Source organism: Ranitomeya imitator, chromosome 7 (genome assembly GCF_032444005.1).
Source record: "Ranitomeya imitator isolate aRanImi1 chromosome 7, aRanImi1.pri, whole genome shotgun sequence".
Classification (NCBI taxonomy): Eukaryota; Metazoa; Chordata; class Amphibia; order Anura; family Dendrobatidae; genus Ranitomeya; species Ranitomeya imitator.
In genome coordinates, this window is record NC_091288.1 from 226,158,702 (window position 1) to 226,184,997 (window position 26,296).

General features: G+C 57.8%; 1 protein-coding gene across 2 annotated transcripts in view; it reads left to right on the forward strand.

Annotated features, from left to right (window-relative positions):
• The window catches only part of RUSF1 (RUS family member 1), a 40,342-nt gene extending 16,158 nt beyond the window's left edge, over positions 1-24,184 (forward strand). The window contains exons 3-15 of one of the 2 annotated variants that reach the window (XM_069735258.1): positions 13,892-13,969; positions 14,263-14,377; positions 14,452-14,497; positions 14,566-14,598; positions 16,290-16,395; positions 16,780-16,881; positions 16,984-17,054; positions 21,081-21,265; positions 21,356-21,413; positions 21,493-21,563; positions 21,658-21,756; positions 21,838-21,909; positions 22,066-24,184. In XM_069735258.1, coding sequence (XP_069591359.1) covers positions 13,892-13,969; positions 14,263-14,377; positions 14,452-14,497; positions 14,566-14,598; positions 16,290-16,395; positions 16,780-16,881; positions 16,984-17,054; positions 21,081-21,265; positions 21,356-21,413; positions 21,493-21,563; positions 21,658-21,756; positions 21,838-21,909; positions 22,066-22,154 — 1,125 coding nt within the window. In that variant the 3' untranslated portion in view covers positions 22,155-24,184. The remainder of the gene's footprint in view (positions 1-13,891; positions 13,970-14,262; positions 14,378-14,451; positions 14,498-14,565; positions 14,599-16,289; positions 16,396-16,779; positions 16,882-16,983; positions 17,055-21,080; positions 21,266-21,355; positions 21,414-21,492; positions 21,564-21,657; positions 21,757-21,837; positions 21,910-22,065) is intronic. The other variant, XM_069735259.1, reaches the window with a different exon arrangement.
• The last annotated feature ends 2,112 nt before the right edge of the window (positions 24,185-26,296 follow it).

The window sequence follows — 26,296 nt, forward strand, 5'->3', positions numbered from 1 at the left end:
GGGGAGAGCCGCCCCTCGGTGCCCCTGATGCTGCAGAGCTCCTCCGTGCGTCCATGGGGCGGGATACAATGGAGGGATTGGGCCTGTGGGGGAGAGCCGCCCCTCCGTGCCCCTGATGCTGCAGAGCTCCTCCGTGCGTCCATGGGGGGATATAATGGAGGGATTTGGGCCTGTGGGGGAGAGCCGCCCCTCGGTGCCCCTGATGCTGCAGAGCTCCTCCGTGCGTCCATGGGGGGATATAATGGAGGGATTGGGCCTGTGGGGGAGAGCCGCCTCTCGGTGCCCCGGATGCTGCAGAGCTCCTCCGTGCGTCCATGGGGGGATATAATGGAGGGATTGGGCCTGTGGGGGAGAGCCGCCCCTCGGTGTCCCGGATGCTGCAGAGCTCCTCCGTGCGTCCATGGGGGGATATAATGGAGGGATTGGGCCTGTGGGGGAGAGCCGCCCCTCGGTGCCCCGGATGCTGCAGAGCTCCTCCGTGCGTCCATGGGGGGATATAATGGAGGGATTGGGCCTGTGGGGGAGAGCCGCCCCTCGGTGTCCCGGATGCTGCAGAGCTCCTCCGTGCGTCCATGGGGGGATATAATGGAGGGATTGGGCCTGTGTGGGAGAGCCGCCCCTCGGTACCCCGGATGCTGCAGAGCTCCTCCGTGTGTCCATAGGGGGATATAATGGAGGGATTGGGCCTGTGGGGGAGAGCCGCCCCTCGGTGCCCCGGATGCTGCAGAGCTCCTCCGTGCGTCCATAGGGGGATATAATGGAGGGATTGGGCCTGTGGGGGAGAGCCGCCCCTCGGTGCCCCTGATGCTGCAGAGCTCCTCCGTGCGTCCATGGGGGATATAATGGAGGGATTGGGCCTGTGGGGAGAGCCGCCCCTCGGTGCCCCTGAAGCTGCAGAGCTCCTCCGTGCGTCCATGGGGGGATATAATGGAGGGATTGGGCCTGTGGGGGAGAGCCGCCCCTCGGTGCCCCTGATGCTGCAGAGCTCCTCCGTGCGTCCATGGGGGATATAATGGAGGGATTGGGCCTGTGGGGAGAGCCGCCCCTCGGTGCCCCTGAAGCTGCAGAGCTCCTCCGTGCGTCCATGGGGGGATATAATGGAGGGATTGGGCCTGTGGGGAGAGCCGCCCCTCGGTGCCCCTGATGCTGCAGAGCTCCTCCGTGCGTCCATGGGGGGATATAATGGAGGGATTGGGCCTGTGGGGGAGAGCCGCCCCTCGGTGCCCCTGATGCTGCAGAGCTCCTCCGTGCGTCCATGGGGGGATATAATGGAGGGATTGGGCCTGTGGGGGAGAGCCGCCCCTCGGTGCCCCTGATGCTGCAGAGCTCCTCCGTGCGTCCATGGGGGGATATAATGGAGGGATTGGGCCTGTGGGGGAGAGCTGTTGTGAATTCTGTGGCTGAGTTCACTTCTGTGGTCACAAGTGGTATTGCAGTCTCTGGGCTTCCTCCCTCAGGTGTTTTTGTGAGCTCGTTGGCTGCCTTGCTATTTAGCTCCACCTGAGTCTGTCTTCCTTGCTCCTTGTCAATGTTCCAGTGTTGGATCTGAGCTACTGCATCTTTCCTTGGGCCTGTTGCTCTGCTAGATAAGTGCTTCTAGTTTGTTTTCTGTTTTTTTCTGTCCAGCTTGCTATTGTCTTTTGCTGGAAGCTCTGAGAAGCAAAGGGGTGCACCGCCGTGCTGTTAGTTCGGCACGGTGGGTCTTTTTGCCCCTTTGCGTGGTTTTCGTTTTAGGGTTTTTTGTAGACTGCATGGTTCTCTTTGCTATCCTCGCTCTGTCTAGAATATCGGGCCTCACTTTGCTGAATCTATTTCATTCCTACGTTTGTCTTTTCATCTTGCTAACAGTCATTATATGTGGGGGGCTGCCTATTCCTTTGGGGTATTTCTCTGAGGTAAGTCAGGCTTGTATTTCTATCTTCAGGCTAGTCAGCTCCTCAGGCAGTGCCGAGTTGCATAGGTAGTTGTTAGGCGCAATCCACTGCTGCTTATAGTTGTGTGAGGATAGATCAGGTACTGCAGTCTACAGAGATTCCACGTCTCAGAGCTCGTCCTATTGTTTTTGGTTATTGCCAGATCTCTGTATGTGCGCTGATTACTGCACGCTGTGTTGCCTGATTGCCAGCCATAACAGTACAAGGAGCCCTTCAATGATTTCCAATAGAGGGAAAAAAGAAATCCTGACATCATTTTTTTTTCTTAGCTCTGTCTTCAGTCTTTTTTTTCCCCTAGACATTGGAGTGCTTCAGGACACAGCTGTGGACATGGATATTCAGGCTCTGTGCTCCTCAATGGATAATCTCGTTGTAAATGTACAAAAGATTCAAGATACAATTGATCAGAAATCGATGCTAGAACCAAGAATTCCGATTCCTGATTTGTTTTTTGGTGACAGAACTAAGTTCCTGAGCTTCAGAAATAATTGTAAGCTATTTTTGGCCTTGAAACCTCATTCTTCTGGTAATCCTATTCAACAGGTTTTGATTATTATTTCTTTTTTGCGCGGCGACCCACAGGACTGGGCGTTTTCTCTTGCACCAGGAGATTCTGCATTGAGTAATGTTGATGCATTTTTCCAGGCGCTGGGATTGCTTTACGATGAGCCTAATTCAGTGGATCAAGCTGAGAAAAATCTGCTGGCTTTATGCCAGGGTCAGGATGATGTAGAAGTATATTGTCAGAAATTTAGGAAGTGGTCAGTACTCACTCTGTGGAATGAATCTGCACTAGCGGCTTTGTTCAGAAAGGGTCTCTCTGAAGCTCTTAAGGATGTAATGGTGGGATTTCCTATGCCTGCTGGTTTGAATGAGTCTATGTCCTTGGCCATTCAGATCGGTCGTCGCTTGCGCGAGCGTAAATCTGTGCACCATCTGGCGGTATTGTCTGAGAGTAAACCTGAGCCTATGCAGTGCGACAGGACTATGACTAAAGTAGAACGGCACGAACACAGACGTCTGAACAGACTGTGTTTCTATTGTGGTGATTCTACTCATGCTATTTCTAATTGTCCTAAACGCACTAGGCGGTTCGATAGCTCTGCCGTTATTGGTACTGTACAGTCGAAATTCCTTTTGTCCATTACCTTAATGTGCTCTTTGTCATCGTATTCTGTCATGGCGTTTGTGGATTCAGGCGCTGCCCTGAATCTGATGGATTTGGATTATGCTAAACGTTGTGGATTTTTCTTGGAGCCTTTGCGGTGTCCTATTCCGTTGAGAGGAATTGATGCTACACCTTTGGCCAAGAATAAGCCTCAGTACTGGGCCCAGCTGACCATGTGCATGGCTCCTGCACATCAGGAAGTTATTCGCTTTCTGGTACTGCATAATCTGCATGATGTGGTCGTGTTGGGGTTGCCATGGCTACAAACCCATAATCCAGTATTGGATTGGAATTCCATGTCGGTAACCAGCTGGGGTTGTCAGGGAGTACATGGTGATGTTCCATTTTTGTCTATTTCGTCATCCATTCCTTCTGACATCCCAGAGTTCTTGTCGGACTTTCAGGATGTATTTGAAGAGTCCAAGTCTGATGCCCTACCTCCGCATAGGAATTGTGATTGTGCTATCGATTTGATTCCTGGTAGTAAATTCCCTAAGGGTCGTTTATTTAATTTGTCCGTACCTGAACACACCGCTATGCGCAGTTATGTGAAGGAGTCCCTGGAGAAGGGACATATTCGCCCATCGTCGTCACCATTGGGAGCAGGGTTCTTTTTTGTAGCCAAGAAGGATGGTTCGCTAAGACCGTGTATTGATTACCGCCTTCTTAATGAGATCACTGTTAAGTTTCAGTATCCCTTGCCATTGATTTCTGACTTGTTTGCTCGGATTAAGGGGGCTAGTTGGTTTACTAAGATAGATCTTCGTGGTGCGTATAATCTGGTGAGAATCAGGCAGGGAGATGAATGGAAAACGGCATTTAATACGCCCGAGGGTCATTTTGAGTATCTGGTGATGCCGTTCGGACTTGCCAATGCTCCGTCTGTTTTTCAGTCTTTTATGCATGACATTTTCCGTGAGTATCTGGATAAATTCTTGATTGTTTACTTGGATGACATTTTGATCTTCTCAGATGATTGGGAGTCTCATGTGAAGCAAGTCAGAATGGTTTTCCAGGTACTGCGTGCTAATTCCTTGTTCGTGAAGGGATCAAAGTGTCTCTTCGGTGTGCAGAAAGTTTCATTTTTGGGGTTCATCTTTTCCCCTTCTACTATCGAGATGGATCCGGTTAAGGTTCAGGCCATCCAGGATTGGACTCAGCCGACATCTCTAAAAAGTCTGCAGAAATTCCTGGGCTTTGCTAATTTTTATCGTCGCTTCATCTGTAATTTTTCTAGCATTGCCAGACCATTGACCGATTTGACCAAGAAGGGTGCTGATTTGGTTAATTGGTCTTCTGCTGCCGTGGAAGCTTTTCAGGAGTTGAAGCGTCGTTTTTGTTCTGCCCCTGTGTTGTGTCAACCTGATGTTTCTCTTCCGTTCCAGGTCGAGGTTGATGCTTCTGAGATTGGTGCAGGGGCGGTTTTGTCACAGAGAGGTTCTGGTTGCTCAGTGTTCAAACCATGTGCTTTCTTTTCCAGGAAATTTTCTGCTGCTGAGCGTAATTATGATGTGGGCAATCGAGAGTTGCTGGCCATGAAGTGGGCATTCGAGGAGTGGCGTCATTGGCTTGAGGGTGCTAAGCATCGCGTGGTGGTTTTGACTGATCATAAGAACTTGACTTATCTCGAGTCTGCCAAGCGCTTGAATCCTAGACAGGCCCGTTGGTCGTTATTTTTTGCTCGTTTTGATTTTGTGATTTCATACCTTCCGGGCTCTAAAAATGTGAAGGCGGATGCTCTGTCTAGGAGTTTTGTGCCCGACTCTCCGGGGTTATCTGAGCCGGCGAGTATCCTCAAGGAAGGAGTCATTGTGTCTGCCATCTCCCCTGATTTGCGGAGAGTGTTGCAGAAATTTCAGGCTAATAAACCTGATCGTTGTCCGGCCGAGAAACTGTTCGTCCCTGATAGGTGGACTAGTAAAGTTATCTCTGAACTTCATTGTTCGGTGCTGGCCGGTCATCCAGGAATCTTTGGTACCAGGGAGTTGGTTGCTAGATCCTTCTGGTGGCCATCTCTGTCACGGGATGTGCGTGCTTTTGTGCAGTCCTGTGGAATTTGTGCTAGGGCTAAGCCCTGCTGTTCACGTGCCAGTGGGTTGCTTTTGCCCTTGCCGGTCCCGAAGAGGCCTTGGACACATATTTCGATGGATTTCATTTCTGACCTTCCCGTTTCTCAAAAAATGTCGGTCATTTGGGTGGTCTGTGATCGCTTTTCTAAAATGGTCCATCTGGTGCCCTTGGTTAAATTGCCTTCCTCCTCTGATTTGGTGCCTTTGTTCTTCCAGCATGTGGTTCGTTTACATGGCATTCCTGAGAATATTGTTTCTGACAGAGGTTCCCAGTTTGTCTCGAGGTTCTGGCGAGCCTTTTGTGGTAGGATGGGCATTGACCTATCTTTCTCCTCGGCCTTCCATCCTCAGACTAATGGCCAGACCGAACGAACCAATCAGACCTTGGAAACATATCTGAGATGTTTTGTTTCCGCTGACCAGGATGATTGGGTGTCATTTTTGCCGTTGGCTGAGTTCGCCCTTAATAATCGGGCCAGCTCGGCTACCTTGGTCTCTCCATTTTTCTGCAATTCTGGGTTCCATCCTCGTTTCTCTTCAGGACAGGTTGAGTCTTCGGACTGTCCTGGTGTGGATTCTGTGGTGGACAGGTTGCAACAGATCTGGACTCAGGTAGTGGACAATTTGACCTTGTCCCAGGAGAAGGCTCAGCTTTTCGCTAATCGCAGACGCCGTGTGGGACCCCGACTTCGTGTTGGGGATTTGGTTTGGTTATCTTCTCGTCATATTCCTATGAAGGTTTCCTCTCCTAAATTAAAACCTCGTTTTATTGGTCCGTATAGGATTTCTGAGATTCTCAATCCGGTGTCTTTTCGTCTGACCCTCCCAGACTCCTTTTCCATACATAATGTATTCCATAGGTCGTTGTTGAGGAGATACGTGGCACCTATGGTTCCATCTGTGGAGCCTCCTGCCCCTGTTTTGGTGGAGGGGGAATTGGAGTATATTGTGGAGAAGATTTTGGATTCTCGTGTCTCTAGACGGAAACTCCAGTATCTGGTCAAATGGAAGGGTTATGCTCAGGAAGATAATTCCTGGGTTTTTGCCTCTGATGTCCATGCCCCAGATCTTGTTCGTGCCTTTCATGTGGCTCATCCTGGTCGGCCTGGGGGTTCTGGTGAGGGTTCGGTGACCCCTCCTCAAGGGGGGGGTACTGTTGTGAATTCTGTGGCTGAGTTCACTTCTGTGGTCACAAGTGGTATTGCAGTCTCTGGGCTTCCTCCCTCAGGTGTTTTGGTGAGCTCGTTGGCTGCCTTGCTATTTAGCTCCACCTGAGTCTGTCTTCCTTGCTCCTTGTCAATGTTCCAGTGTTGGATCTGAGCTACTGCATCTTTCCTTGGGCCTGCTGCTCTGCTAGATAAGTGCTTCTAGTTTGTTTTCTGTTTTTTTTCTGTCCAGCTTGCTATTAACTTTTGCTGGAAGCTCTGAGAAGCAGAGGGGTGCACCGCCGTGCTGTTAGTTCGGCACGGTGGGTCTTTTTGCCCCTTTGCGTGGTTTTCGTTTTAGGGTTTTTTGTAGACTGCATAGTTCTCTTTGCTATCCTCGCTCTGTCTAGAATATCGGGCCTCACTTTGCTGAATCTATTTCATTCCTACGTTTGTCTTTTCATCTTGCTAACAGTCATTATATGTGGGGGGCTGCCTATTCCTTTGGGGTATTTCTCTGAGGTAAGTCAGGCTTGTATTTCTATCTTCAGGCTAGTCAGCTCCTCAGGCAGTGCCGAGTTGCATAGGTAGTGATAGGCGCAATCCACTGCTGCTTATAGTTGTGTGAGGATAGATCAGGTACTGCAGTCTACAGAGATTCCACGTCTCAGAGCTCGTCCTATTGTTTTTGGTTATTGCCAGATCTCTGTATGTGCGCTGATTACTGCACGCTGTGTTGCCTGATTGCCAGCCATAACAGAGAGCCGCCCCTCGGTGCCCCGGATGCAGCAGAGCTCCTCCGTGCGTCCATGGGGGGATATAATGGAGGGATTGGGCCTGTGGGGAGAGCCGCCCCTCGGTGCCCCTGATGCTGCAGAGCTCCTCCGTGCGTCCATGGGGGGATATAATGGAGGGATTGGGCCTGTGGGGGAGAGCCGCCCCTCGGTGCCCCGGATGCTGCAGAGCTCCTCCGTGCGTCCATGGGGGGATATAATGGAGGGATTGGGCCTGTGGGGGAGAGCCGCCCCTCGGTGCCCCGGATGCAGCAGAGCTCCTCCGTGCGTCCATGGGGGATATAATGGAGGGATTGGGCCTGTGGGGGAGAGCCGCCCCTCGGTGCCCCTGATGCTGCAGAGCTCCTCCGTGCGTCCATGGGGGGATATAATGGAGGGATTGGGCCTGTGGGGGAGAGCCGCCCCTCGGTGCCCCTGATGCTGCAGAGCTCCTCCGTGCGTCCATGGGGGGATATAATGGAGGGATTGGGCCTGTGGGGGAGAGCCGCCCCTCGGTGCCCCGGATGCAGCAGAGCTCCTCCGTGCGTCCATGGGGGATATAATGGAGGGATTGGGCCTGTGGGGGAGAGCCGCCCCTCGGTGCCCCTGATGCTGCAGAGCTCCTCCGTGTGTCCATAGGTGGATATAATGGAGGGATTGGGCCTGTGGGGGAGAGCCGCCCCTCGGTGCCCCTGATGCTGCAGAGCTCCTCCGTGCGTCCATGGGGGGATATAATGGAGGGATTGGGCCTGTGGGGAGAGCCGCCCCTCGGTGCCCCTGATGCTGCAGAGCTCCTCCGTGCGTCCATGGGGGGATATAATGGAGGGATTGGGCCTGTGGGGGAGAGCCGCCCCTCGGTGCCCCTGATGCTGCAGAGCTCCTCCGTGCGTCCATGGGGGGGGATATAATGGAGGGATTGGGCCTGTGGGGGAGAGCCGCCCCTCGGTGCCCCGGATGCAGCAGAGCTCCTCCGTGCGTCCATGGGGGATATAATGGAGGGATTGGGCCTGTGGGGGAGAGCCGCCCCTCGGTGCCCCTGATGCTGCAGAGCTCCTCCGTGCGTCCATGGGGGGATATAATGGAGGGATTGGGCCTGTGGGGGAGAGCCGCCCCTCGGTGCCCCGGATGCAGCAGAGCTCCTCCGTGCGTCCATGGGGGGGATATAATGGAGGGATTGGGCCTGTGGGGGAGAGCCGCCCCTCGGTGCCCCTGATGCTGCAGAGCTCCTCCGTGCGTCCATGGGGGATATAATGGAGGGATTGGGCCTGTGTGGGAGAGCCGCCCCTCGGTGCCCCTGATGCTGCAGAGCTCCTCCGTGCGTCCATGGGGGGATATAATGGAGGGATTGGGCCTGTGGGGGAGAGCTGCCCCTCGGTGCCCCTGATGCTGCAGAGCTCCTCCGTGCGTCCATGGGGGATATAATGGAGGGATTGGGCCTGTGGGGGAGAGCCGCCCCTCGGTGCCCCTGATGCTGCAGAGCTCCTCCGTGCGTCCATGGGGGGGATATAATGGAGGGATTGGGCCTGTGGGGGAGAGCCGCCCCTCGGTGCCCCTGATGCTGCAGAGCTCCTCCGTGTGTCCATAGGTGGATATAATGGAGGGATTGGGCCTGTGGGGAGAGCCGCCCCTCGGTGCCCCTGATGCTGCAGAGCTCCTCCGTGCGTCCATGGGGGGATATAATGGAGGGATTGGGCCTGTGGGGGAGAGCCGCCCCTCGGTGCCCCTGATGCTGCAGAGCTCCTCCGTGCGTCCATGGGGGGATATAATGGAGGGATTGGGCCTGTGGGGGAGAGCCGCCCCTCGGTGCCCCTGATGCTGCAGAGCTCCTCCGTGCGTCCATGAGGGAATATAATGGAGGGATTGGGCCTGTGGGGGAGAGCCGCCCCTCGGTGCCCCGGATGCTGCAGAGCTCCTCCGTGCGTCCATGGGGGGATATAATGGAGGGATTGGGCCTGTGGGGGAGAGCCGCCCCTCGGTGCCCCTGATGCTGCAGAGCTCCTCCGTGCGTCCATGGGGGATATAATGGAGGGATTGGGCCTGTGGGGGAGAGCCGCCCCTCGGTGCCCCGGATGCAGCAGAGCTCCTCCGTGCGTCCATGGGGGATATAATGGAGGGATTGGGCCTGTGGGGAGAGCCGCCCCTCGGTGCCCCGGATGCAGCAGAGCTCCTCCGTGCGTCCATGGGGGATATAATGGAGGGATTGGGCCTGTGGGGGAGAGCCGCCTCTCGGTGCCCCTGATGCTGCAGAGCTCCTCCGTGCGTCCATGGGGGGATATAATGGAGGGATTGGGCCTGTGGGGGAGAGCCGCCCCTCGGTGCCCCTGATGCTGCAGAGCTCCTCCGTGCGTCCATGGGGGATATAATGGAGGGATTGGGCCTGTGGGGGAGAGCCGCCCCTCGGTGCCCCTGATGCTGCAGAGCTCCTCCGTGCGTCCATGGGGGATATAATGGAGGGATTGGGCCTGTGGGGGAGAGCCGCCCCTCGGTGCCCCTGATGCTGCAGAGCTCCTCCGTGCGTCCATGGGGGGATATAATGGAGGGATTGGGCCTGTGGGGGAGAGCCGCCCCTCGGTGCCCCTGATGCTGCAGAGCTCCTCCGTGCGTCCATGGGGGATATAATGGAGGGATTGGGCCTGTGGGGGAGAGCCGCCCCTCGGTGCCCCTGATGCTGCAGAGCTCCTCCGTGCGTCCATGGGGGGATATAATGGAGGGATTGGGCCTGTGGGGAGAGCCGCCCCTCGGTGCCCCTGATGCTGCAGAGCTCCTCCGTGCGTCCATGGGGGGATATAATGGAGGGATTGGGCCTGTGGGGAGAGCCGCCCCTCGGTGCCCCTGATGCTGCAGAGCTCCTCCGTGCGTCCATGGGGGGATATAATGGAGGGATTGGGCCTGTGGGGAGAGCCGCCCCTCGGTGCCCCGGATGCAGCAGAGCTCCTCCGTGTGTCCATAGGTGGATATAATGGAGGGATTGGGCCTGTGGGGAGAGCCGCCCCTCGGTGCCCCTGATGCTGCAGAGCTCCTCCGTGCGTCCATGGGGGGATATAATGGAGGGATTGGGCCTGTGGGGGAGAGCCGCCCCTCGGTGCCCCGGATGCAGCAGAGCTCCTCCGTGCGTCCATGGGGGGATATAATGGAGGGATTGGGCCTGTGGGGAGAGCCGCCCCTCGGTGCCCCTGATGCTGCAGAGCTCCTCCGTGCGTCCATGGGGGGGGATATAATGGAGGGATTGGGCCTGTGGGGGAGAGCCGCCCCTCGGTGCCCCGGATGCTGCAGAGCTCCTCCGTGCGTCCATGGGGGGATATAATGGAGGGATTGGGCCTGTGGGGGAGAGCCGCCCCTCGGTGCCCCGGATGCAGCAGAGCTCCTCCGTGCGTCCATGGGGGATATAATGGAGGGATTGGGCCTGTGGGGGAGAGCCGCCCCTCGGTGCCCCTGATGCTGCAGAGCTCCTCCGTGCGTCCATGGGGGGATATAATGGAGGGATTGGGCCTGAGGGGGAGAGCCGCCCCTCGGTGCCCCTGATGCTGCAGAGCTCCTCCGTGCGTCCATGGGGGATATAATGGAGGGATTGGGCCTGAGGGGGAGAGCCGCCCCTCGGTGCCCCGGATGCAGCAGAGCTCCTCCGTGCGTCCATGGGGGATATAATGGAGGGATTGGGCCTGTGGGGGAGAGCCGCCCCTCGGTGCCCCGGATGCTGCAGAGCTCCTCCGTGCGTCCATGGGGGGATATAATGGAGGGATTGGGCCTGTGGGGAGAGCCGCCCCTCGGTGCCCCTGATGCTGCAGAGCTCCTCCGTGCGTCCATGGGGGGGGATATAATGGAGGGATTGGGCCTGTGGGGGAGAGCCGCCCCTCGGTGCCCCTGATGCTGCAGAGCTCCTCCGTGCGTCCATGGGGGGGATATAATGGAGGGATTGGGCCTGTGGGGGAGAGCCGCCCCTCGGTGCCCCTGATGCAGCAGAGCTCCTCCGTGCGTCCATGGGGGATATAATGGAGGGATTGGGCCTGTGGGGGAGAGCCGCCCCTCGGTGCCCCTGATGCTGCAGAGCTCCTCCGTGCGTCCATGGGGGGGATATAATGGAGGGATTGGGCCTGTGGGGAGAGCCGCCCCTCGGTGCCCCTGATGCTGCAGAGCTCCTCCGTGCGTCCATGGGGGGGATATAATGGAGGGATTGGGCCTGTGGGGAGAGCCGCCCCTCGGTGCCCCTGATGCTGCAGAGCTCCTCCGTGCGTCCATGGGGGGGGATATAATGGAGGGATTGGGCCTGTGGGGAGAGCCGCCCCTCGGTGCCCCTGATGCTGCAGAGCTCCTCCGTGCGTCCATGGGGGATATAATGGAGGGATTGGGCCTGTGGGGGAGAGCCGCCCCTCGGTGCCCCTGATGCAGCAGAGCTCCTCCGTGCGTCCATGGGGGATATAATGGAGGGATTGGGCCTGTGGGGGAGAGCCGCCCCTCGGTGCCCCTGATGCTGCAGAGCTCCTCCGTGCGTCCATGGGGGGGATATAATGGAGGGATTGGGCCTGTGGGGGAGAGCCGCCCCTCGGTGCCCCTGATGCTGCAGAGCTCCTCCGTGCGTCCATGGGGGGATATAATGGAGGGATTTGGGCCTGTGGGGGAGAGCCGCCCCTCGGTGCCCCTGATGCTGCAGAGCTCCTCCGTGCGTCCATGGGGGGGATATAATGGAGGGATTGGGCCTGTGGGGAGAGCCGCCCCTCGGTGCCCCGGATGCTGCAGAGCTCCTCCGTGCGTCCATGGGGGGGATATAATGGAGGGATTGGGCCTGTGGGGGAGAGCCGCCCCTCGGTGCCCCTGATGCTGCAGAGCTCCTCCGTGCGTCCATGGGGGGATATAATGGAGGGATTTGGGCCTGTGGGGGAGAGCCGCCCCTCGGTGCCCCTGATGCTGCAGAGCTCCTCCGTGCGTCCATGGGGGGGATATAATGGAGGGATTGGGCCTGTGGGGAGAGCCGCCCCTCGGTGCCCCGGATGCAGCAGAGCTCCTCCGTGCGTCCATGGGGGGGATATAATGGAGGGATTGGGCCTGTGGGGGAGAGCCGCCCCTCGGTGCCCCTGATGCTGCAGAGCTCCTCCGTGCGTCCATGGGGGGATATAATGGAGGGATTGGGCCTGTGGGGAGAGCCGCCCCTCGGTGCCCCGGATGCAGCAGAGCTCCTCCGTGCGTCCATGGGGGGATATAATGGAGGGATTGGGCCTGTGGGGAGAGCCGCCCCTCGGTGCCCCTGATGCTGCAGAGCTCCTCCGTGCGTCCATGGGGGGGATATAATGGAGGGATTGGGCCTGTGGGGGAGAGCCGCCCCTCGGTGCCCCGGATGCAGCAGAGCTCCTCCGTGCGTCCATGGGGGGATATAATGGAGGGATTGGGCCTGTGGGGGAGAGCCGCCCCTCGGTGCCCCTGATGCTGCAGAGCTCCTCCGTGCGTCCATGGGGGGATATAATGGAGGGATTGGGCCTGTGGGGGAGAGCCGCCCCTCGGTGCCCCTGATGCTGCAGAGCTCCTCCGTGCGTCCATGGGGGGGATATAATGGAGGGATTGGGCCTGTGGGGAGAGCCGCCCCTCGGTGCCCCGGATGCAGCAGAGCTCCTCCGTGCGTCCATGGGGGGGATATAATGGAGGGATTGGGCCTGTGGGGGAGAGCCGCCCCTCGGTGCCCCGGATGCAGCAGAGCTCCTCCGTGCGTCCATGGGGGGGATATAATGGAGGGATTGGGCCTGTGGGGGAGAGCCGCCCCTCGGTGCCCCTGATGCTGCAGAGCTCCTCCGTGCGTCCATGGGGGGATATAATGGAGGGATTGGGCCTGTGGGGGAGAGCCGCCCCTCGGTGCCCCGGATGCAGCAGAGCTCCTCCGTGCCTCACATCTTGGACAATGTTCTGAGGTTTTGTTATTTTTGCGTCTGCTGTGACGCCACAAAGATCCTGTTTTGCCTTCTCCGTTCACAGGACGTCCTCCAGAAGCTTTGTGGCAAATTCCTGTGCGGCTTTTTTATGATTTGTTTTCTGTGGTTTCCTCCTCGGTTGTCTTCCATCAAGTCCATTTTGGCCATCATCGGTATGTTGTGATCTTATTGATGGACCTGGAACTCCGAGGCCGCCTCGATTCGCTTGTAAAGTTGTTCTGGGCTCTGTGGTTCTCATTCATGTTATGTTTCCACAATTTGTCACCAGTTTTCCTCGTCCATGTAGGTCGGCTGCGGCCCCGTGGACCTTGGGGAGGTCGGCTGCGGCCCCGTGGGGAGGTCGGCTGCGGCCCCGTGGACCTTGGGGAGGTCGGCTGCGGCCCCGTGGACCTTGGGGAGGTCGGCTGCGGCCCCGTGGGGAGGTCGGCTGCGGCCCCGTGGACCTTGGGGAGGTCGGCTGCGGCCCCGTGGACCTTGGGGAGGTCGGCTGCGGCCCCGTGGGGAGGTCGGCTGCGGCCCCGTGGACCTTGGGGAGGTCGGCTGCGGCCCCGTGGACCTTGGGGAGGTCGGCTGCGGCCCCGTGGGGAGGTCGGCTGCGGCCCCGTGGACCTTGGGGAGGTCGGCTGCGGCCCCGTGGACCTTGGGGAAGTCGGCTGCGGCCCCGTGGACCGGTCGGCTGCGGCCCCGTGGACCTTACACTTCTGAATTGTACAGTGGGGGAATATGAATATTGGCTTCACTACCGATTTTTCACGTTTTCCCACCTACAATCCCGGCTCTGTCACCTGTTCGCCTCCTCTGCACTCATTACCTGGATTAATTGCACGTGTTGGGTCTTGTTACACTGTATAGGGGGTCACATGACTGCCGCCATTATTCTCTTCCAGAGTCTGTTCCTCCCTCACGGCTTTCCAGACAGCGTCAGTGAAGACTATTTGGAGTATCAGCTCTGGGACACATTGCAGGTGATTGACGACATCCAGGGGCTGTTGGTGCGAGACCCGCACGGGGAGGCGGCATATGTATATGAGTGTGTTGGCGGTGCGAGGCCTGCACGGGGCGGGGGCGGTCGGTGCGAGGCCCACACGTGTGGGGAGGTTGTGGCGGCGGTCGGTGTAATGCGTGTGGGGGGAGCGGCGGCGGCGGCAGTCGGTGCGAGTCCTGCGCGTGTGGGGGGTGGTCGGTGCGAGGTGCGGGCTAGTGGTGTCAGTGTGTCTGTACGACGCTTCCACTTCCTAACCTACGTTTTGACCTCCAGGCCTTCTCCAGCAGTGTCACCGGCTCACTGGCCACTCATGCTCTTCTCCGTGGATCGGGCGTTGGTGACAGCTCCGCCACAGTGACAGCCGCCACCATTACCTGGATTCTCCGAGGTGCAGCTCGTCTTCCTCCCTCTGGCACGTTCTGTTATTCCTGACCTCTGATTGGTTGTCTTCTCGCTGTGTAGATGGCACCGGGATGATCGGCCGCATCTTGTTCGCCTGGATGAAGGGGTAGGAGACATAAGCAGAGCACGAATTGTAGCACCGAAGGGAGATCTGTAAGTGCTTGTCTATTACAGGAGCCGCCTGGACTGTGACGCCAAGCGATGGAGGTAAGAGCGCCTGTGTCCAGTCCATTTCTGTGCAGAGCCTCCTGACGTCCCACTACACGCATGGCCGTGCTCCGCGCGGAGCCTCCTGTGCCCCGGTCTCTGCTCCGCGCGGAGCCTCCTGTGCCCCGGTCTCTGCTCCGCGCGGAGCCTCCTGTGCCCCGGTCTCTGCTCCGCGCGGAGCCTCCTGTGCCCCGGTCTCTGCTCCGCGCGGAGCCTCCTGTGCCCCGGTCTCTGCTCCGCGCGGAGCCTCCTGTGCCCCGGTCTCTGCTCCGCGCGGAGCCTCCTGTGCCCCGGTCTCTGCTCCGCGCGGAGCCTCCTGTGCCCCGGTCTCTGCTCCGCGCGGAGCCTCCTGTGCCCCGGTCTCTGCTCCGCGCGGAGCCTCCTGTGCCCCGGTCTCTGCTCCGCGCGGAGCCTCCTGTGCCCCGGTCTCTGCTCCGCGCGGAGCCTCCTGTGCCCCGGTCTCTGCTCCGCGCGGAGCCTCCTGTGCCCCGGTCTCTGCTCCGCGCGGAGCCTCCTGTGCCCCGGTCTCTGCTCCGCGCGGAGCCTCCTGTGCCCCGGTCTCTGCTCCGCGCGGAGCCTCCTGTGCCCCGGTCTCTGCTCCGCGCGGAGCCTCCTGTGCCCCGGTCTCTGCTCCGCGCGGAGCCTCCTGTGCCCCGGTCTCTGCTCCGCGCGGAGCCTCCTGTGCCCCGGTCTCTGCTCCGCGCGGAGCCTCCTGTGCCCCGGTCTCTGCTCCGCGCGGAGCCTCCTGTGCCCCGGTCTCTGCTCCGCGCGGAGCCTCCTGTGCCCCGGTCTCTGCTCCGCGCGGAGCCTCCTGTGCCCCGGTCTCTGCTCCGCGCGGAGCCTCCTGTGCCCCGGTCTCTGCTCCGCGCGGAGCCTCCTGTGCCCCGGTCTCTGCTCCGCGCGGAGCCTCCTGTGCCCCGGTCTCTGCTCCGCGCGGAGCCTCCTGTGCCCCGGTCTCTGCTCCGCGCGGAGCCTCCTGTGCCCCGGTCTCTGCTCCGCGCGGAGCCTCCTGTGCCCCGGTCTCTGCTCCGCGCGGAGCCTCCTGTGCCCCGGTCTCTGCTCCGCGCGGAGCCTCCTGTGCCCCGGTCTCTGCTCCGCGCGGAGCCTCCTGTGCCCCGGTCTCTGCTCCGCGCGGAGCCTCCTGTGCCCCGGTCTCTGCTCCGCGCGGAGCCTCCTGTGCCCCGGTCTCTGCTCCGCGCGGAGCCTCCTGTGCCCCGGTCTCTGCTCCGCGCGGAGCCTCCTGTGCCCCGGTCTCTGCTCCGCGCGGAGCCTCCTGTGCCCCGGTCTCTGCTCCGCGCGGAGCCTCCTGTGCCCCGGTCTCTGCTCCGCGCGGAGCCTCCTGTGCCCCGGTCTCTGCTCCGCGCGGAGCCTCCTGTGCCCCGGTCTCTGCTCCGCGCGGAGCCTCCTGTGCCCCGGTCTCTGCTCCGCGCGGAGCCTCCTGTGCCCCGGTCTCTGCTCCGCGCGGAGCCTCCTGTGCCCCGGTCTCTGCTCCGCGCGGAGCCTCCTGTGCCCCGGTCTCTGCTCCGCGCGGAGCCTCCTGTGCCCCGGTCTCTGCTCCGCGCGGAGCCTCCTGTGCCCCGGTCTCTGCTCCGCGCGGAGCCTCCTGTGCCCCGGTCTCTGCTCCGCGCGGAGCCTCTCAGCTAGTTGCAATGAATGTCTCATTTCTGTTTCTTATTTGCTGAATTCTTCAGACTTTTTGCCGACCTGTTAAATGATCTGGCGATCTTTATGGAGATCTTGGCTCCGGTCTTCCCAGCATGCTTCACTCTTACTGTGTGCACGGCCGGAGTATGTAAGGTACGCCCCCATAGGTGCTGTCCTAGTCTATCCTCCCAGGATGCTTCACTCTTACTGTGTGCACTGCCGGAGTATGTAAGGTACGCCCCCATAGGTGCTGTCCTAGTCTATCCTCCCAGGATGCTTCACTCTTACTGTGTGCACAGCCGGAGTATGTAAGGTACGCCCCCATAGGTGCTGTCCTAGTCTATCCTCCCAGGATGCTTCACTCTTATTGTGTGCACGGCCGGAGTATGTAAGGTACGCCCCCATATGTGCTGTCCTAGTCTATCCTCCCAGGATGCTTCACTCTTACTGTGTGCACGGCCGGAGTATGTAAGGTACGCCCCCATAGGTGCTGTCCTATCCTGTCTTTTTTGGGTGCATTACTTTTGCTCTCTGCAGTGCATCGTGGGAGTGGCCGGAGGGGCGACACGTGCAGCACTCACCGTGCACCAGGCCAGAAGAGACAATATGGCAGATGTATGTGCAAAGGACGGGAGCCAGGTGAGCCAAGGACTGTCATGTGACGCACACCTCCATGCTCCCCACACCCTGCCATTTTGCTGACCGTTAATGTACCTGTCTCTTGGCTGTTGTCTCTCACAGGAGACGCTTGTGAACTTGGCCGGACTTCTCATCAGTCTTTTGATCGTTCCATTGGTGTCTGACAGTTTCTGGTAAGTTAATACTGGGTAGAAAAGCTGACTGTCTGCCTGAACAGTAGCACATAAGGGAGGGGAAAAAGATGAAAGGGACTGATGGGATCCACCTTACTTCATGTCACCAGCCCAGGGAGTGTGAGGAAGCTCTCCCGACAACCCCGGCACCAGCCCAGGGAGTGTGAGGAAGCTCTCCCGACAACCCCGGCACCAGCCCAGGGAGTGTGAGGAAGCTCTCCCGACAACCCCGGCACCAGCCCAGGGAGTGTGAGGAAGCTCTCCCGACAACCCCGGCACCAGCCCAGGGAGTGTGAGGAAGCTCTCCCGACAACCCCGGCACCAGCCCAGGGAGTGTGAGGAAGCTCTCCTGACACCAGCCCAGGGAGTGTGAGGAAGCTCTCCCGACAACCCCGGCACCAGCCCAGGGAGTGTGAGGAAGCTCTCCCGACAACCCCGGCACCAGCCCAGGGAGTGTGAGGAAGCTCTCCTGACAACTCCGGCACCAGCCCAGGGAGTGTGAGGAAGCTCTCCCGACAACCCCGGCACCAGCCCAGGGAGTGTGAGGAAGCTCTCCCGACAACTCCGGCACCAGCCCAGGGAGTGTGAGGAAGCTCTCCTGACAACTCCGGCACCAGCCCAGGGAGTGTGAGGAAGCTCTCCCGACAACCCCGGCACCAGCCCAGGGAGTGTGAGGAAGCTCTCCTGACACCAGCCCAGGGAGTGTGAGGAAGCTCTCCCGACAACCCCGGCACCAGCCCAGGGAGTGTGAGGAAGCTCTCCCGACAACTCCGGCACCAGCCCAGGGAGTGTGAGGAAGCTCTCCTGACAACTCCGGCACCAGCCCAGGGAGTGTGAGGAAGCTCTCCCGACAACCCCGGCACCAGCCCAGGGAGTGTGAGGAATCTCTCCTGACGGCACCAGCGCAGGGAGTGTGAGGAAGCTCTCCCGACACCAGCCCAGGGAGTGTGAGGAAGCTCTCCCGACACCAGCCCAGTGAGTGTGAGGAAGCTCTCCCGACGGCAACAGCCCAGTGAGTGTGAGGAAGCTCTCCCGACGGCACCAGCCCAGTGAGTGTGAGGAAGCTCTCTCTCGATGGCACCAGCCCAGTGAGTGTGAGGAAGCTCTCCCGACGGCACCAGCCCAGTGAGTGTGAGGAAGCTCTCCCTACGGCACCAGCCCAGTGAGTGTGAGGAAGCTCTCCCGACGGCACCAGCCCAGTGAGTGTGAGGAAGCTCTCTCGATGGCACCAGCCCAGTGAGTGTGAGGAAGCTCTCCCGACGGCACCAGCCCAGTGAGTGTGAGGAAGCTCTCCCGACACTAGCCCAGGGAGTGTGAGGAAGCTCTCCCGACGGCACCAGCCCAGTGAGTGTGAGGAAGCTCTCCCGACGGCACCAGCCCAGTGAGTGTGAGGAAGCTCTCCCGACGGCACCAGCCCAGGGAGTGTGAGGAAGCTCTCCCGACACTAGCCCAGGGAGTGTGAGGAAGCTCTCCCAACAGCACCAGCCCAGGTTTCTATCCTGAGAAAGCAGTCTCCTGTCTCCAATCTCACCAGGGGGCCTAGCTAAGAACCAGGAAGAAAGGGAAAGGTTTCACACCATCAGCTCTTTTGAAGAGAGATGCCAATTACAGCCTGACCCTATCTATCTGTGAGAAACATGATACACAGGGAATTTCAGAGGAAATAATATATTAATTGGTGTAGTGTTCACGGCCCAGTCATAATCAAGAAATTATAAATATTAACATGAGGCTGGTCTAGAAATTTGACCAACAGGCTTACTCTATAAATTAGACTTACACACAAAGGGGGGTTGTTGACAGATTGAGGGCAGCCAAGCTGATGTGTTCCATTCCATATTCGCCCCTCCTAAGGGAGCAGAAAGCGGACTACAAAGTTAGGTATTTCTGTAAGTTTTCTCCTGTTTATTTTTATAACTGTTTTGCATATTTGTATGTCTTTTTATTACCGTATTTTTGTACTTTTTTTATTGTAAGCACTGTACCTTTTTGTATTAAAGCTTAAAACTTTAATAAGTTGACCTTGTATGTTCTAAAAAATCCATAACCTTAAGGTGTGTGAGCCTTATGATTGGCAGACAGTAGTAGTAATATTTCTGGGCCTCATCGCCCGTGTGTGCGATGATGTGCGATGAGTGGTGGCAGCGTGTATGAGCGGGTGTGTGGCCTGGGTCGGTGTGTGATTTATGCTCCCATTGCAGCATAGGACAGAGGTTGGATGCCGGACAGAGAGAGAGGAGATAGATTTACCCTTGCAGGTGCAACTCCAAGTCGCGTGCTGAGAAGAGTACGTGGCAGTGGTCTTCTCTTTTAACGTTTTCTTAATAAAGTATGTTAGTTTTAATACACATTCCAATACGCTATTTCATACCTAGCTCTTAATTGGAAAAATCCTCTGCTATACTGTCAATCCCCACTACCACTAAAGACCGATGGGATACACAAAACAAGAGGGAAACTTGGCTTGAATAGACTCCAAGAGAAACACTGTTGTCCTTCAAACTGCAAAGAGGACGCTAGCCAACTGCTGCAGTTCCAAGCCTCCTGGGGTGGGCTCTGCTCGGCTCCTGGGGTGGGCTCTGCTCGGCTCCTGGGGTGGACTCTGCAGGGCTCCTGGGGTGGACTCTGCTGGGCTGGGCTTTTTCAGGGCTCCTGGGGTGGGGTGGGCTCTGCTCGGTTCCTGGGGTGGGGTGGGCTCTGCAGGGCTCCTGGGGTGGACTCGGCTGGGCTGGGCTTTTTCAGGGCTCCTGGGGTGGGGTGGGCTCTGCTCGGCTCCTGGGGTGGGCTCTGCTCGGCTCCTGGGGTGGGGTGGGCTCTGCTCGGCTCCTGGGGTGGGGTGGGCTCTGCTCGGCTCCTGGGGTGGGCTGGGCTCTGCTCGGCTCCTGGGCTGGGCTCTGCTCGGCTCCTGGGCTGGGCTCTGCTCGGCTCCTGGGCTGGGCTCTGCTCGGCTCCTGGGCTGGGCTCTGCTCGGCTCCTGGGCTGGGCTCTGCACGGCTCCTGGGGTGGGCTCTGCACTGCTCCTGGGCTGGGCTCTGCAGGGCTCCTGGGGTGGGCTGGGCTCTGCACGGCTCCTGGGGTGGGCTCTGCACGGCTCCTGGGGTGGGCTTTTTCAGGGCTCCTGGGGTGGGCTTTTTCAGGGCTCCTGGGGTGGGCTCTGCTCGGCTCCTGGGGTGGGCTCTGCTCGGCTCCTGGGGTGGGCTCTGCTCGGCTCCTGGGGTGGGCTTTTTCAGGGCTCCTGGGGTGAGCTCTGCTCGGCTCCTGGGCTGGGCTCTGCTCGGCTCCTGGGGTGGGCTTTTTCAGGGCTCCTGGGGTGGGCTCTGCTCGGCTCCTGGGGTGGGGTGGGCTCTGCTTGGCTCCTGGGGTGGGCTCTGCTCGGCTCCTGGGGTGGGGTGGGCTCTGCTTGGCTCCTGGGGTGGGCTCTGCAGGGCTCCTGGGGTGGGCTGGGCTCTGCACGGCTCCTGGGGTGGGCTCTGCAGGGCTCCTGGGGTGGTCTGGGCTCTGCACGGCTCCTGGGGTGGGCTCTGCAGGGCTCCTGGGGTGGGCTGGGCTCTGCACGGCTCCTGGGGTGGGCTCTGCACGGCTCCTGGGGTGGGCTTTTTCAGGGCTCCTGGGGTGGGCTTTTTCAGGGCTCCTGGGGTGGGCTCTGCTCAGCTCCTGGGCTGGGCTCTGCTCGGCTCCTGGGGTGGGCTTTTTCAGGGCTCCTGGGGTGGGCTTTTTCAGGGCTCCTGGGGTGGGCTCTGCTCGGCTCCTGGGGTGGGCTCTACTCGGCTCCTGGGGTGGGCTTTTTCAGGGCTCCTGGGGTGGGCTCTGCTCGGCTCCTGGGGTGGGGTGGGCTCTGCTTGGCTCCTGGGGTGGGCTCTGCTCGGCTCCTGGGGTTGGGCTCTGCTCGGCTCCTGGGGTGGGCTCTGCAGGGCTCCTGGGGTGGTCTGGGCTCTGTGCCTGGGGTGGGCTTGGCTCTGCTCGATTCTGAGCAACCAATCTATGCTTGGAGTCTGTTCTTTTATGGGCGTGTGTATCTCTTCCCAGGGCTACATACCTCTTGTTCCTCCTCCTGACATGTCTGCACCTTTATGCCAATTATCGTGCTGTTCGCTCTGTTATCATGGAGACACTCAACCAGTCGCGGCTTTCAATAGTCCTGGAGCATTTTCTTAGAGCGGGCCGTATCATGAGTCCAGCTGAAGCCAACCCCAAGGAGCCGCTGTTACCAGGTGGGTAGCTCCCCGGTGAGATGGACCACCCAAGGAGACTCGTGGGCTTCTGCCTCTCATGGTGATGGCAGTGTTGTGTTTTTGCTGCAGGTCTCGGTACACAAGTGTCAGTCGATGTCGGCGTCTCCCTGAGTGTGGTCATCTCCAGGTAGAGGCATGGCGGTCTTGGCAGGTCAGTTGCAGGATGTCTCTGCAGCAGCTGAAGGTTATCTCTTGGTATTTTCCAGTGTCTCACAGCTGGAACTCCTGAAGAAAGGGAATGAATCTCTGTACCTGCTGGGGTGGCGGAGAGACACAGGTGAGCTGGAGATGGTGCCATGTTCCTCATTGTGCCCCATCACATGGTCGTAGTCCGGGTTTGATGGAGGAAACACTGTGCCGTTGTCTTGCAGGCCGCATGGCGGTTGTTTTACATGAGAGGTCAAGCAGCGTTGATGTCATCAGATCTGTGGTCCATGCTGAGATTCTTCACAGGAAAAGCTCATGTTCAGGTGTGTGCCCGAGGCCCAGCTCTGCAAGTATGGAGTGAAGAAAAAGTGATATTAATAGCGTCCATTCCTCATGTCCTTCAGATCCTGCCCGCTACAAAATCCTGGCCGAGACACATGGATACGTCAGCCGCATTTTCCCGGACTTCTATTATGGTACTTTATTCTAACTGCTTGGGAATCACTGTAATGCACAAAACAAGGATCAGCTCGACAGCACTCGGCGGCGGCTGGCCTGGTCTGCTCCGCACACAGTGGCGACTGTCTCCTGTATGTGTCTATCTCCCATGCAGTCATGTCTCTCTTTTGCAGGTCTCTGTGCATCAGGCTGGCTGACCGACCGCAATCTTCTAGACTCCGATGACTGGAGAGCAAATTGGGATACAAATAAAGGACTGTGACCAGACATGAGATCATCAGTCATGAAAGCATTATGGTGGCGCTGTAAAAAAATCAATGGCACAGGGCATTTACATGAGGATAGGAGACGACAATTGCGTGGATCACGGGCAGCAGGGAGGGTGGGGGAGGGGTCTCAAGACTGTAGAGGATGGTGGCGCCATAGGACTGTAGAGGGGATGGTGGGGAGCTCAGGACCTTAGATGTTTGTGGAGCCACTAGGATGGTAGAGGGGAATGTGGGGGCTCAGGACTTGGGTGGGGGGGGGGGGGGTTGGTTGGACAAGATGATGGTGTGCCACCAGGTCTGTACAGGGGATGGTAGTGGGCTTAGGACTTTAGATGATGGCACCACTGTGACTGGACTGTAGAGGGGGTTGATGGTGGGCAGCAGAGGGTGTGTGTGGCAAGGGACGACTCGGGACCATAGATGATGGTGGTATCACCAGGTGTGCAATGGGGGGGGGGTGCTCAGAACTGTAGTTGATGGTGGTGCCAGGACTGTAGACTGGATGGTGGTGAGCAGCAGAGGGTGTGGGCCTCAAGACCATAGGTGATGGTGATGGCAACAAAGACTGAGGGGTCTCAGGACCACAGATGGTGGTGCCACCAGAACTGTAGAGGGGATGGAAGGGGGGCAGAACAGGGCGTGGCGAGTGCTCAGGACCGCAGATGATGGTGGCGCCACCACCAGGATTGCAGAGGGTATGGTGGTGGGCAGCAGATTAGGGAGGGGGGTTCACTCACAAAACTAGGTGATGGTGGTGCCTCCAGGATAATAGAGGGGATTAGGAAGGGTAGCAGATGGTGTGTGCAGAACTAGGTGATGGTGCCACCAGGACTATAGAGGAGATGGTGGGGCAGCAGAGCATTTGGTGGGTGCTTAGGACCTCTCTATTGCCTATCATCATCTTCCTTGCCTATCTTTATCTCTCATCTATGCTATGAGCCTCACTTCCCCATTGCCTATCGTCATCCCACCCATGACTACGAGTGCCGCCTCTCCATTGCCTATTGTCATCTGTGGAGACACAGGGGTCAGCAGGTGCTCTTGTCCGTTAGCCGAAACTACATGGACAAGGGCTCATCCCACCGAATGCCCGCTCTCCTATTACCGTGGGCATAATAATACTCAGAAAACACAGGGTGATGGTAACACAGTGTGGTAATACTTTATTGAACCACGAATAGACAGATAACACATAGAACAGTCCCAGCAAAATACCCAAGATGGTGAGGTAAGAGACTAGGCAACTACAACCTTAGGCCGGGGTCACACTTGCGATTGCAATGTGAGAAACACACGAGTCTCTCCCATCAATACCCAAGCAGCTCTTGGGGCCTGAAGCGCACGGCTGCATGTATTCCTATGCAGCCGAACACTTGGGCCCGAGTGCCGGCGGCAGTGCTGGGTATTGATGCGAGTTTCTTGCGTTGCACTCGCAAGTGTGACCCCGGCCTCAGGGAGATGACAGTCCATTGAGATACAAGGCCAGGTGGCTGGAGGGTCACTTCCTGGCTTCTCCAAACATCTTAATGGAGCCAGCTGCCCAGTGGGTCCCAATACTGGATTTCCCAAACTTATCCGTAGGGTTCAGTTGACCAGTAAGTCCAAAACCTGATTACCCCAAATGTATCCATGGGCTCAGTGATGGAAAATTGAGAAGATCTGTATTCTTTCATTTGGGCCGTGGTCCCGTAAGCTGGCAATCCTGTAGAATGTGAAATCTGTGTCCCTCGTGATGGAGCCATGATGTCTTGGATGCTATCCTGTAACGTGTTCCTGGCTGGTCTTGTACAGAGTCTCTGGATGTCTTTGATTGTCTTGGATATATTGTTCACAGAGGCATATCTTCATATGCAGCGCTGGCAAAAATTAACAGACCACTGCAAAATGTTCAGTTTGTCTGAATTTTCTCTTTATATGAATATTTTTTGATTAAAATGTAAATTGTTATTTTAGTCTATAAACTACTGACCACATGTCTCCGAAGTTCCAAGCAATAAATTTTGTATTTTCTGAATCTGAGAAATGGTCAAAAGGACAAAAAAATGCATTGCGTGCAGACCTCAAATAATGAAACAAAACAAGTTCATAATCATTTAGAAACAACAATACTAATGTTTTACCTCCGGAAGAGTTCAGAAATCAATATTTTGGGGATAAACCATGATTTTCAATCCCAGCTTTCCTGCATCTTTGCAGCTTTCCTCCAGTTTGTCACACTGGTACAATAATGTCAGCAGTTCTTCTTTGTTTGATGGCTTGTGACTCTCCATCTTCCTGATTACACTCCAGAGGTTTTCAGTGGGGTTCAGGTCTGGAGATTGGGCGGCCATGACAGGGATGTGATGTGGTTCTTCTTCATCCACACCTTGATTGACCCAGCTGTGTGGCATGGCACGTTGTCCTGCTGGAAACACCAGTCCTCAGAGTTGGGGAACATTGCCTGAACAGAAGGAATCCGCTGTTTTTCCAGAATAACCTTGTATGCAGCTTGATTCATATGTCCTTCGCAAAGATTAACTTGCCCATTTCCAGCCTTGCTGAAGCCTCCCAGGACTTCAGAGCATTGCGGCTATGATAGGAAGGTGCCAGGACTCCAGAGCTTCCCAGCGATGATAGGAAGGTGCCAGGACTCCAGAGCTTTGTGGCTATGATAGGAAGGTGCCAGGACTCCAGAGCTCCCCAGCGATGATAGGAAGGTGCCAGGACTCCAGAGCTTCGCGGCTGTGATAGGAAGGTGCCAGGACTTCAGAGCTTCCCAGCGATGATAGGAAGGTGCCAGGACTCCAGAGCTCCCCAGCGATGATAGGAAGGTGCCAGGACTCCAGAGCTCCCCAGCGATGATAGGAAGGTGCCAGGACTCCAGAGCTTCGCGGCTATGATAGGAAGGTGCCAGGACTCCAGAGCATCGCAGCTATGATAGGAAGGTGCCAGGACTCCAGAGCGTCGCGGCTATGATAGGAAGGTGCCAGGACTCCAGAGCTTCCCAGCGATGATAGGAAGGTGCCAGGACTCCAGAGCTTCCCAGCTATGATAGGAAGGTGCCAGGACTCCAGAGCTCCCCAGCGATGATAGGAAGGTGCCAGGACTCCAGAGCTTCGCGGCTATGATAGGAAGGTGCCAGGACTCCAGAGCATCGCAGCTATGATAGGAAGGTGCCAGTGTAAGGGGGTGACTTGGTACGTCATGTACCTCCCTGCCTTTGGACTCTTATACATGTGTCTAGTGCGACACTCTTTAGCAGTGCTAATGTGTCAGGAACATGAGGTATTGACCATCTATGATCGCGCACACTGAGCTCTGCTACATCCAAGAGCACAGAACAGATGCTGTGTGCCATTCTGCCCCCCCTCTGCCTGCAGCACAGTGGAATTCAGCCATTCGTTTCTCCCTCCCCCAGGAATGTTTGTTTCCTCTCTGAAGCTAAACGTCCTAAAGAGTCCAGGAAGCATGAGATTTCGTTCTCTTAAGGTTATATATACTGGCACCTATCCGGGCTAGAGATATAAGAATTATATTTTGTAAATACTCGAGTATAAGCCGAGAATTTCAGCCCATGTTTTTAGGCTGAAATTGCCCCTTTCGGCTTATACTCGAGTCATACCCAGGGGTTGGCAGGGGAGGGGGAGCGGCAGCTGTGTAATAATACTCACCTGCTCTTGGCATGGTGTCCCTAGTTCCCCGGCAGCTTCCTGTAGTGAGCGGTCACATGGTACTGCTCGTTACAGTAATAAATATGGACCCAACTCCACTCCCATAGGGGTGGAGCCGCATATTCATTTCTGTAATGAGCGGTACCAAGTGACCGCTCACTACAGGAAGAAGCTGCCGGGGAACAAACGTGCAGGGACAGCACCAGGAGCAGGTGAGTAGTATAACACAGTGCGATATTCACCTGCTCCCCGTTCCACCGTTGACGCGGCTGCGTCTTCCCTGTCCTCTGCACTGACGCTCAGGTTAGAGGGCGCCATGACGCGATTAGTGGGCGCCGCCCTCTGCCTGAACAGTCAGTGCGTAGGACACGGAAGACACAGTGGCGGCCGCTGCTGGAACGCGGAGCAGGTGAATATAGCAAGTGGCGGGAGAGTATGTGATTTTTTAATCGCAGTAATAGCATATGGGGCCATGAACAGCATTA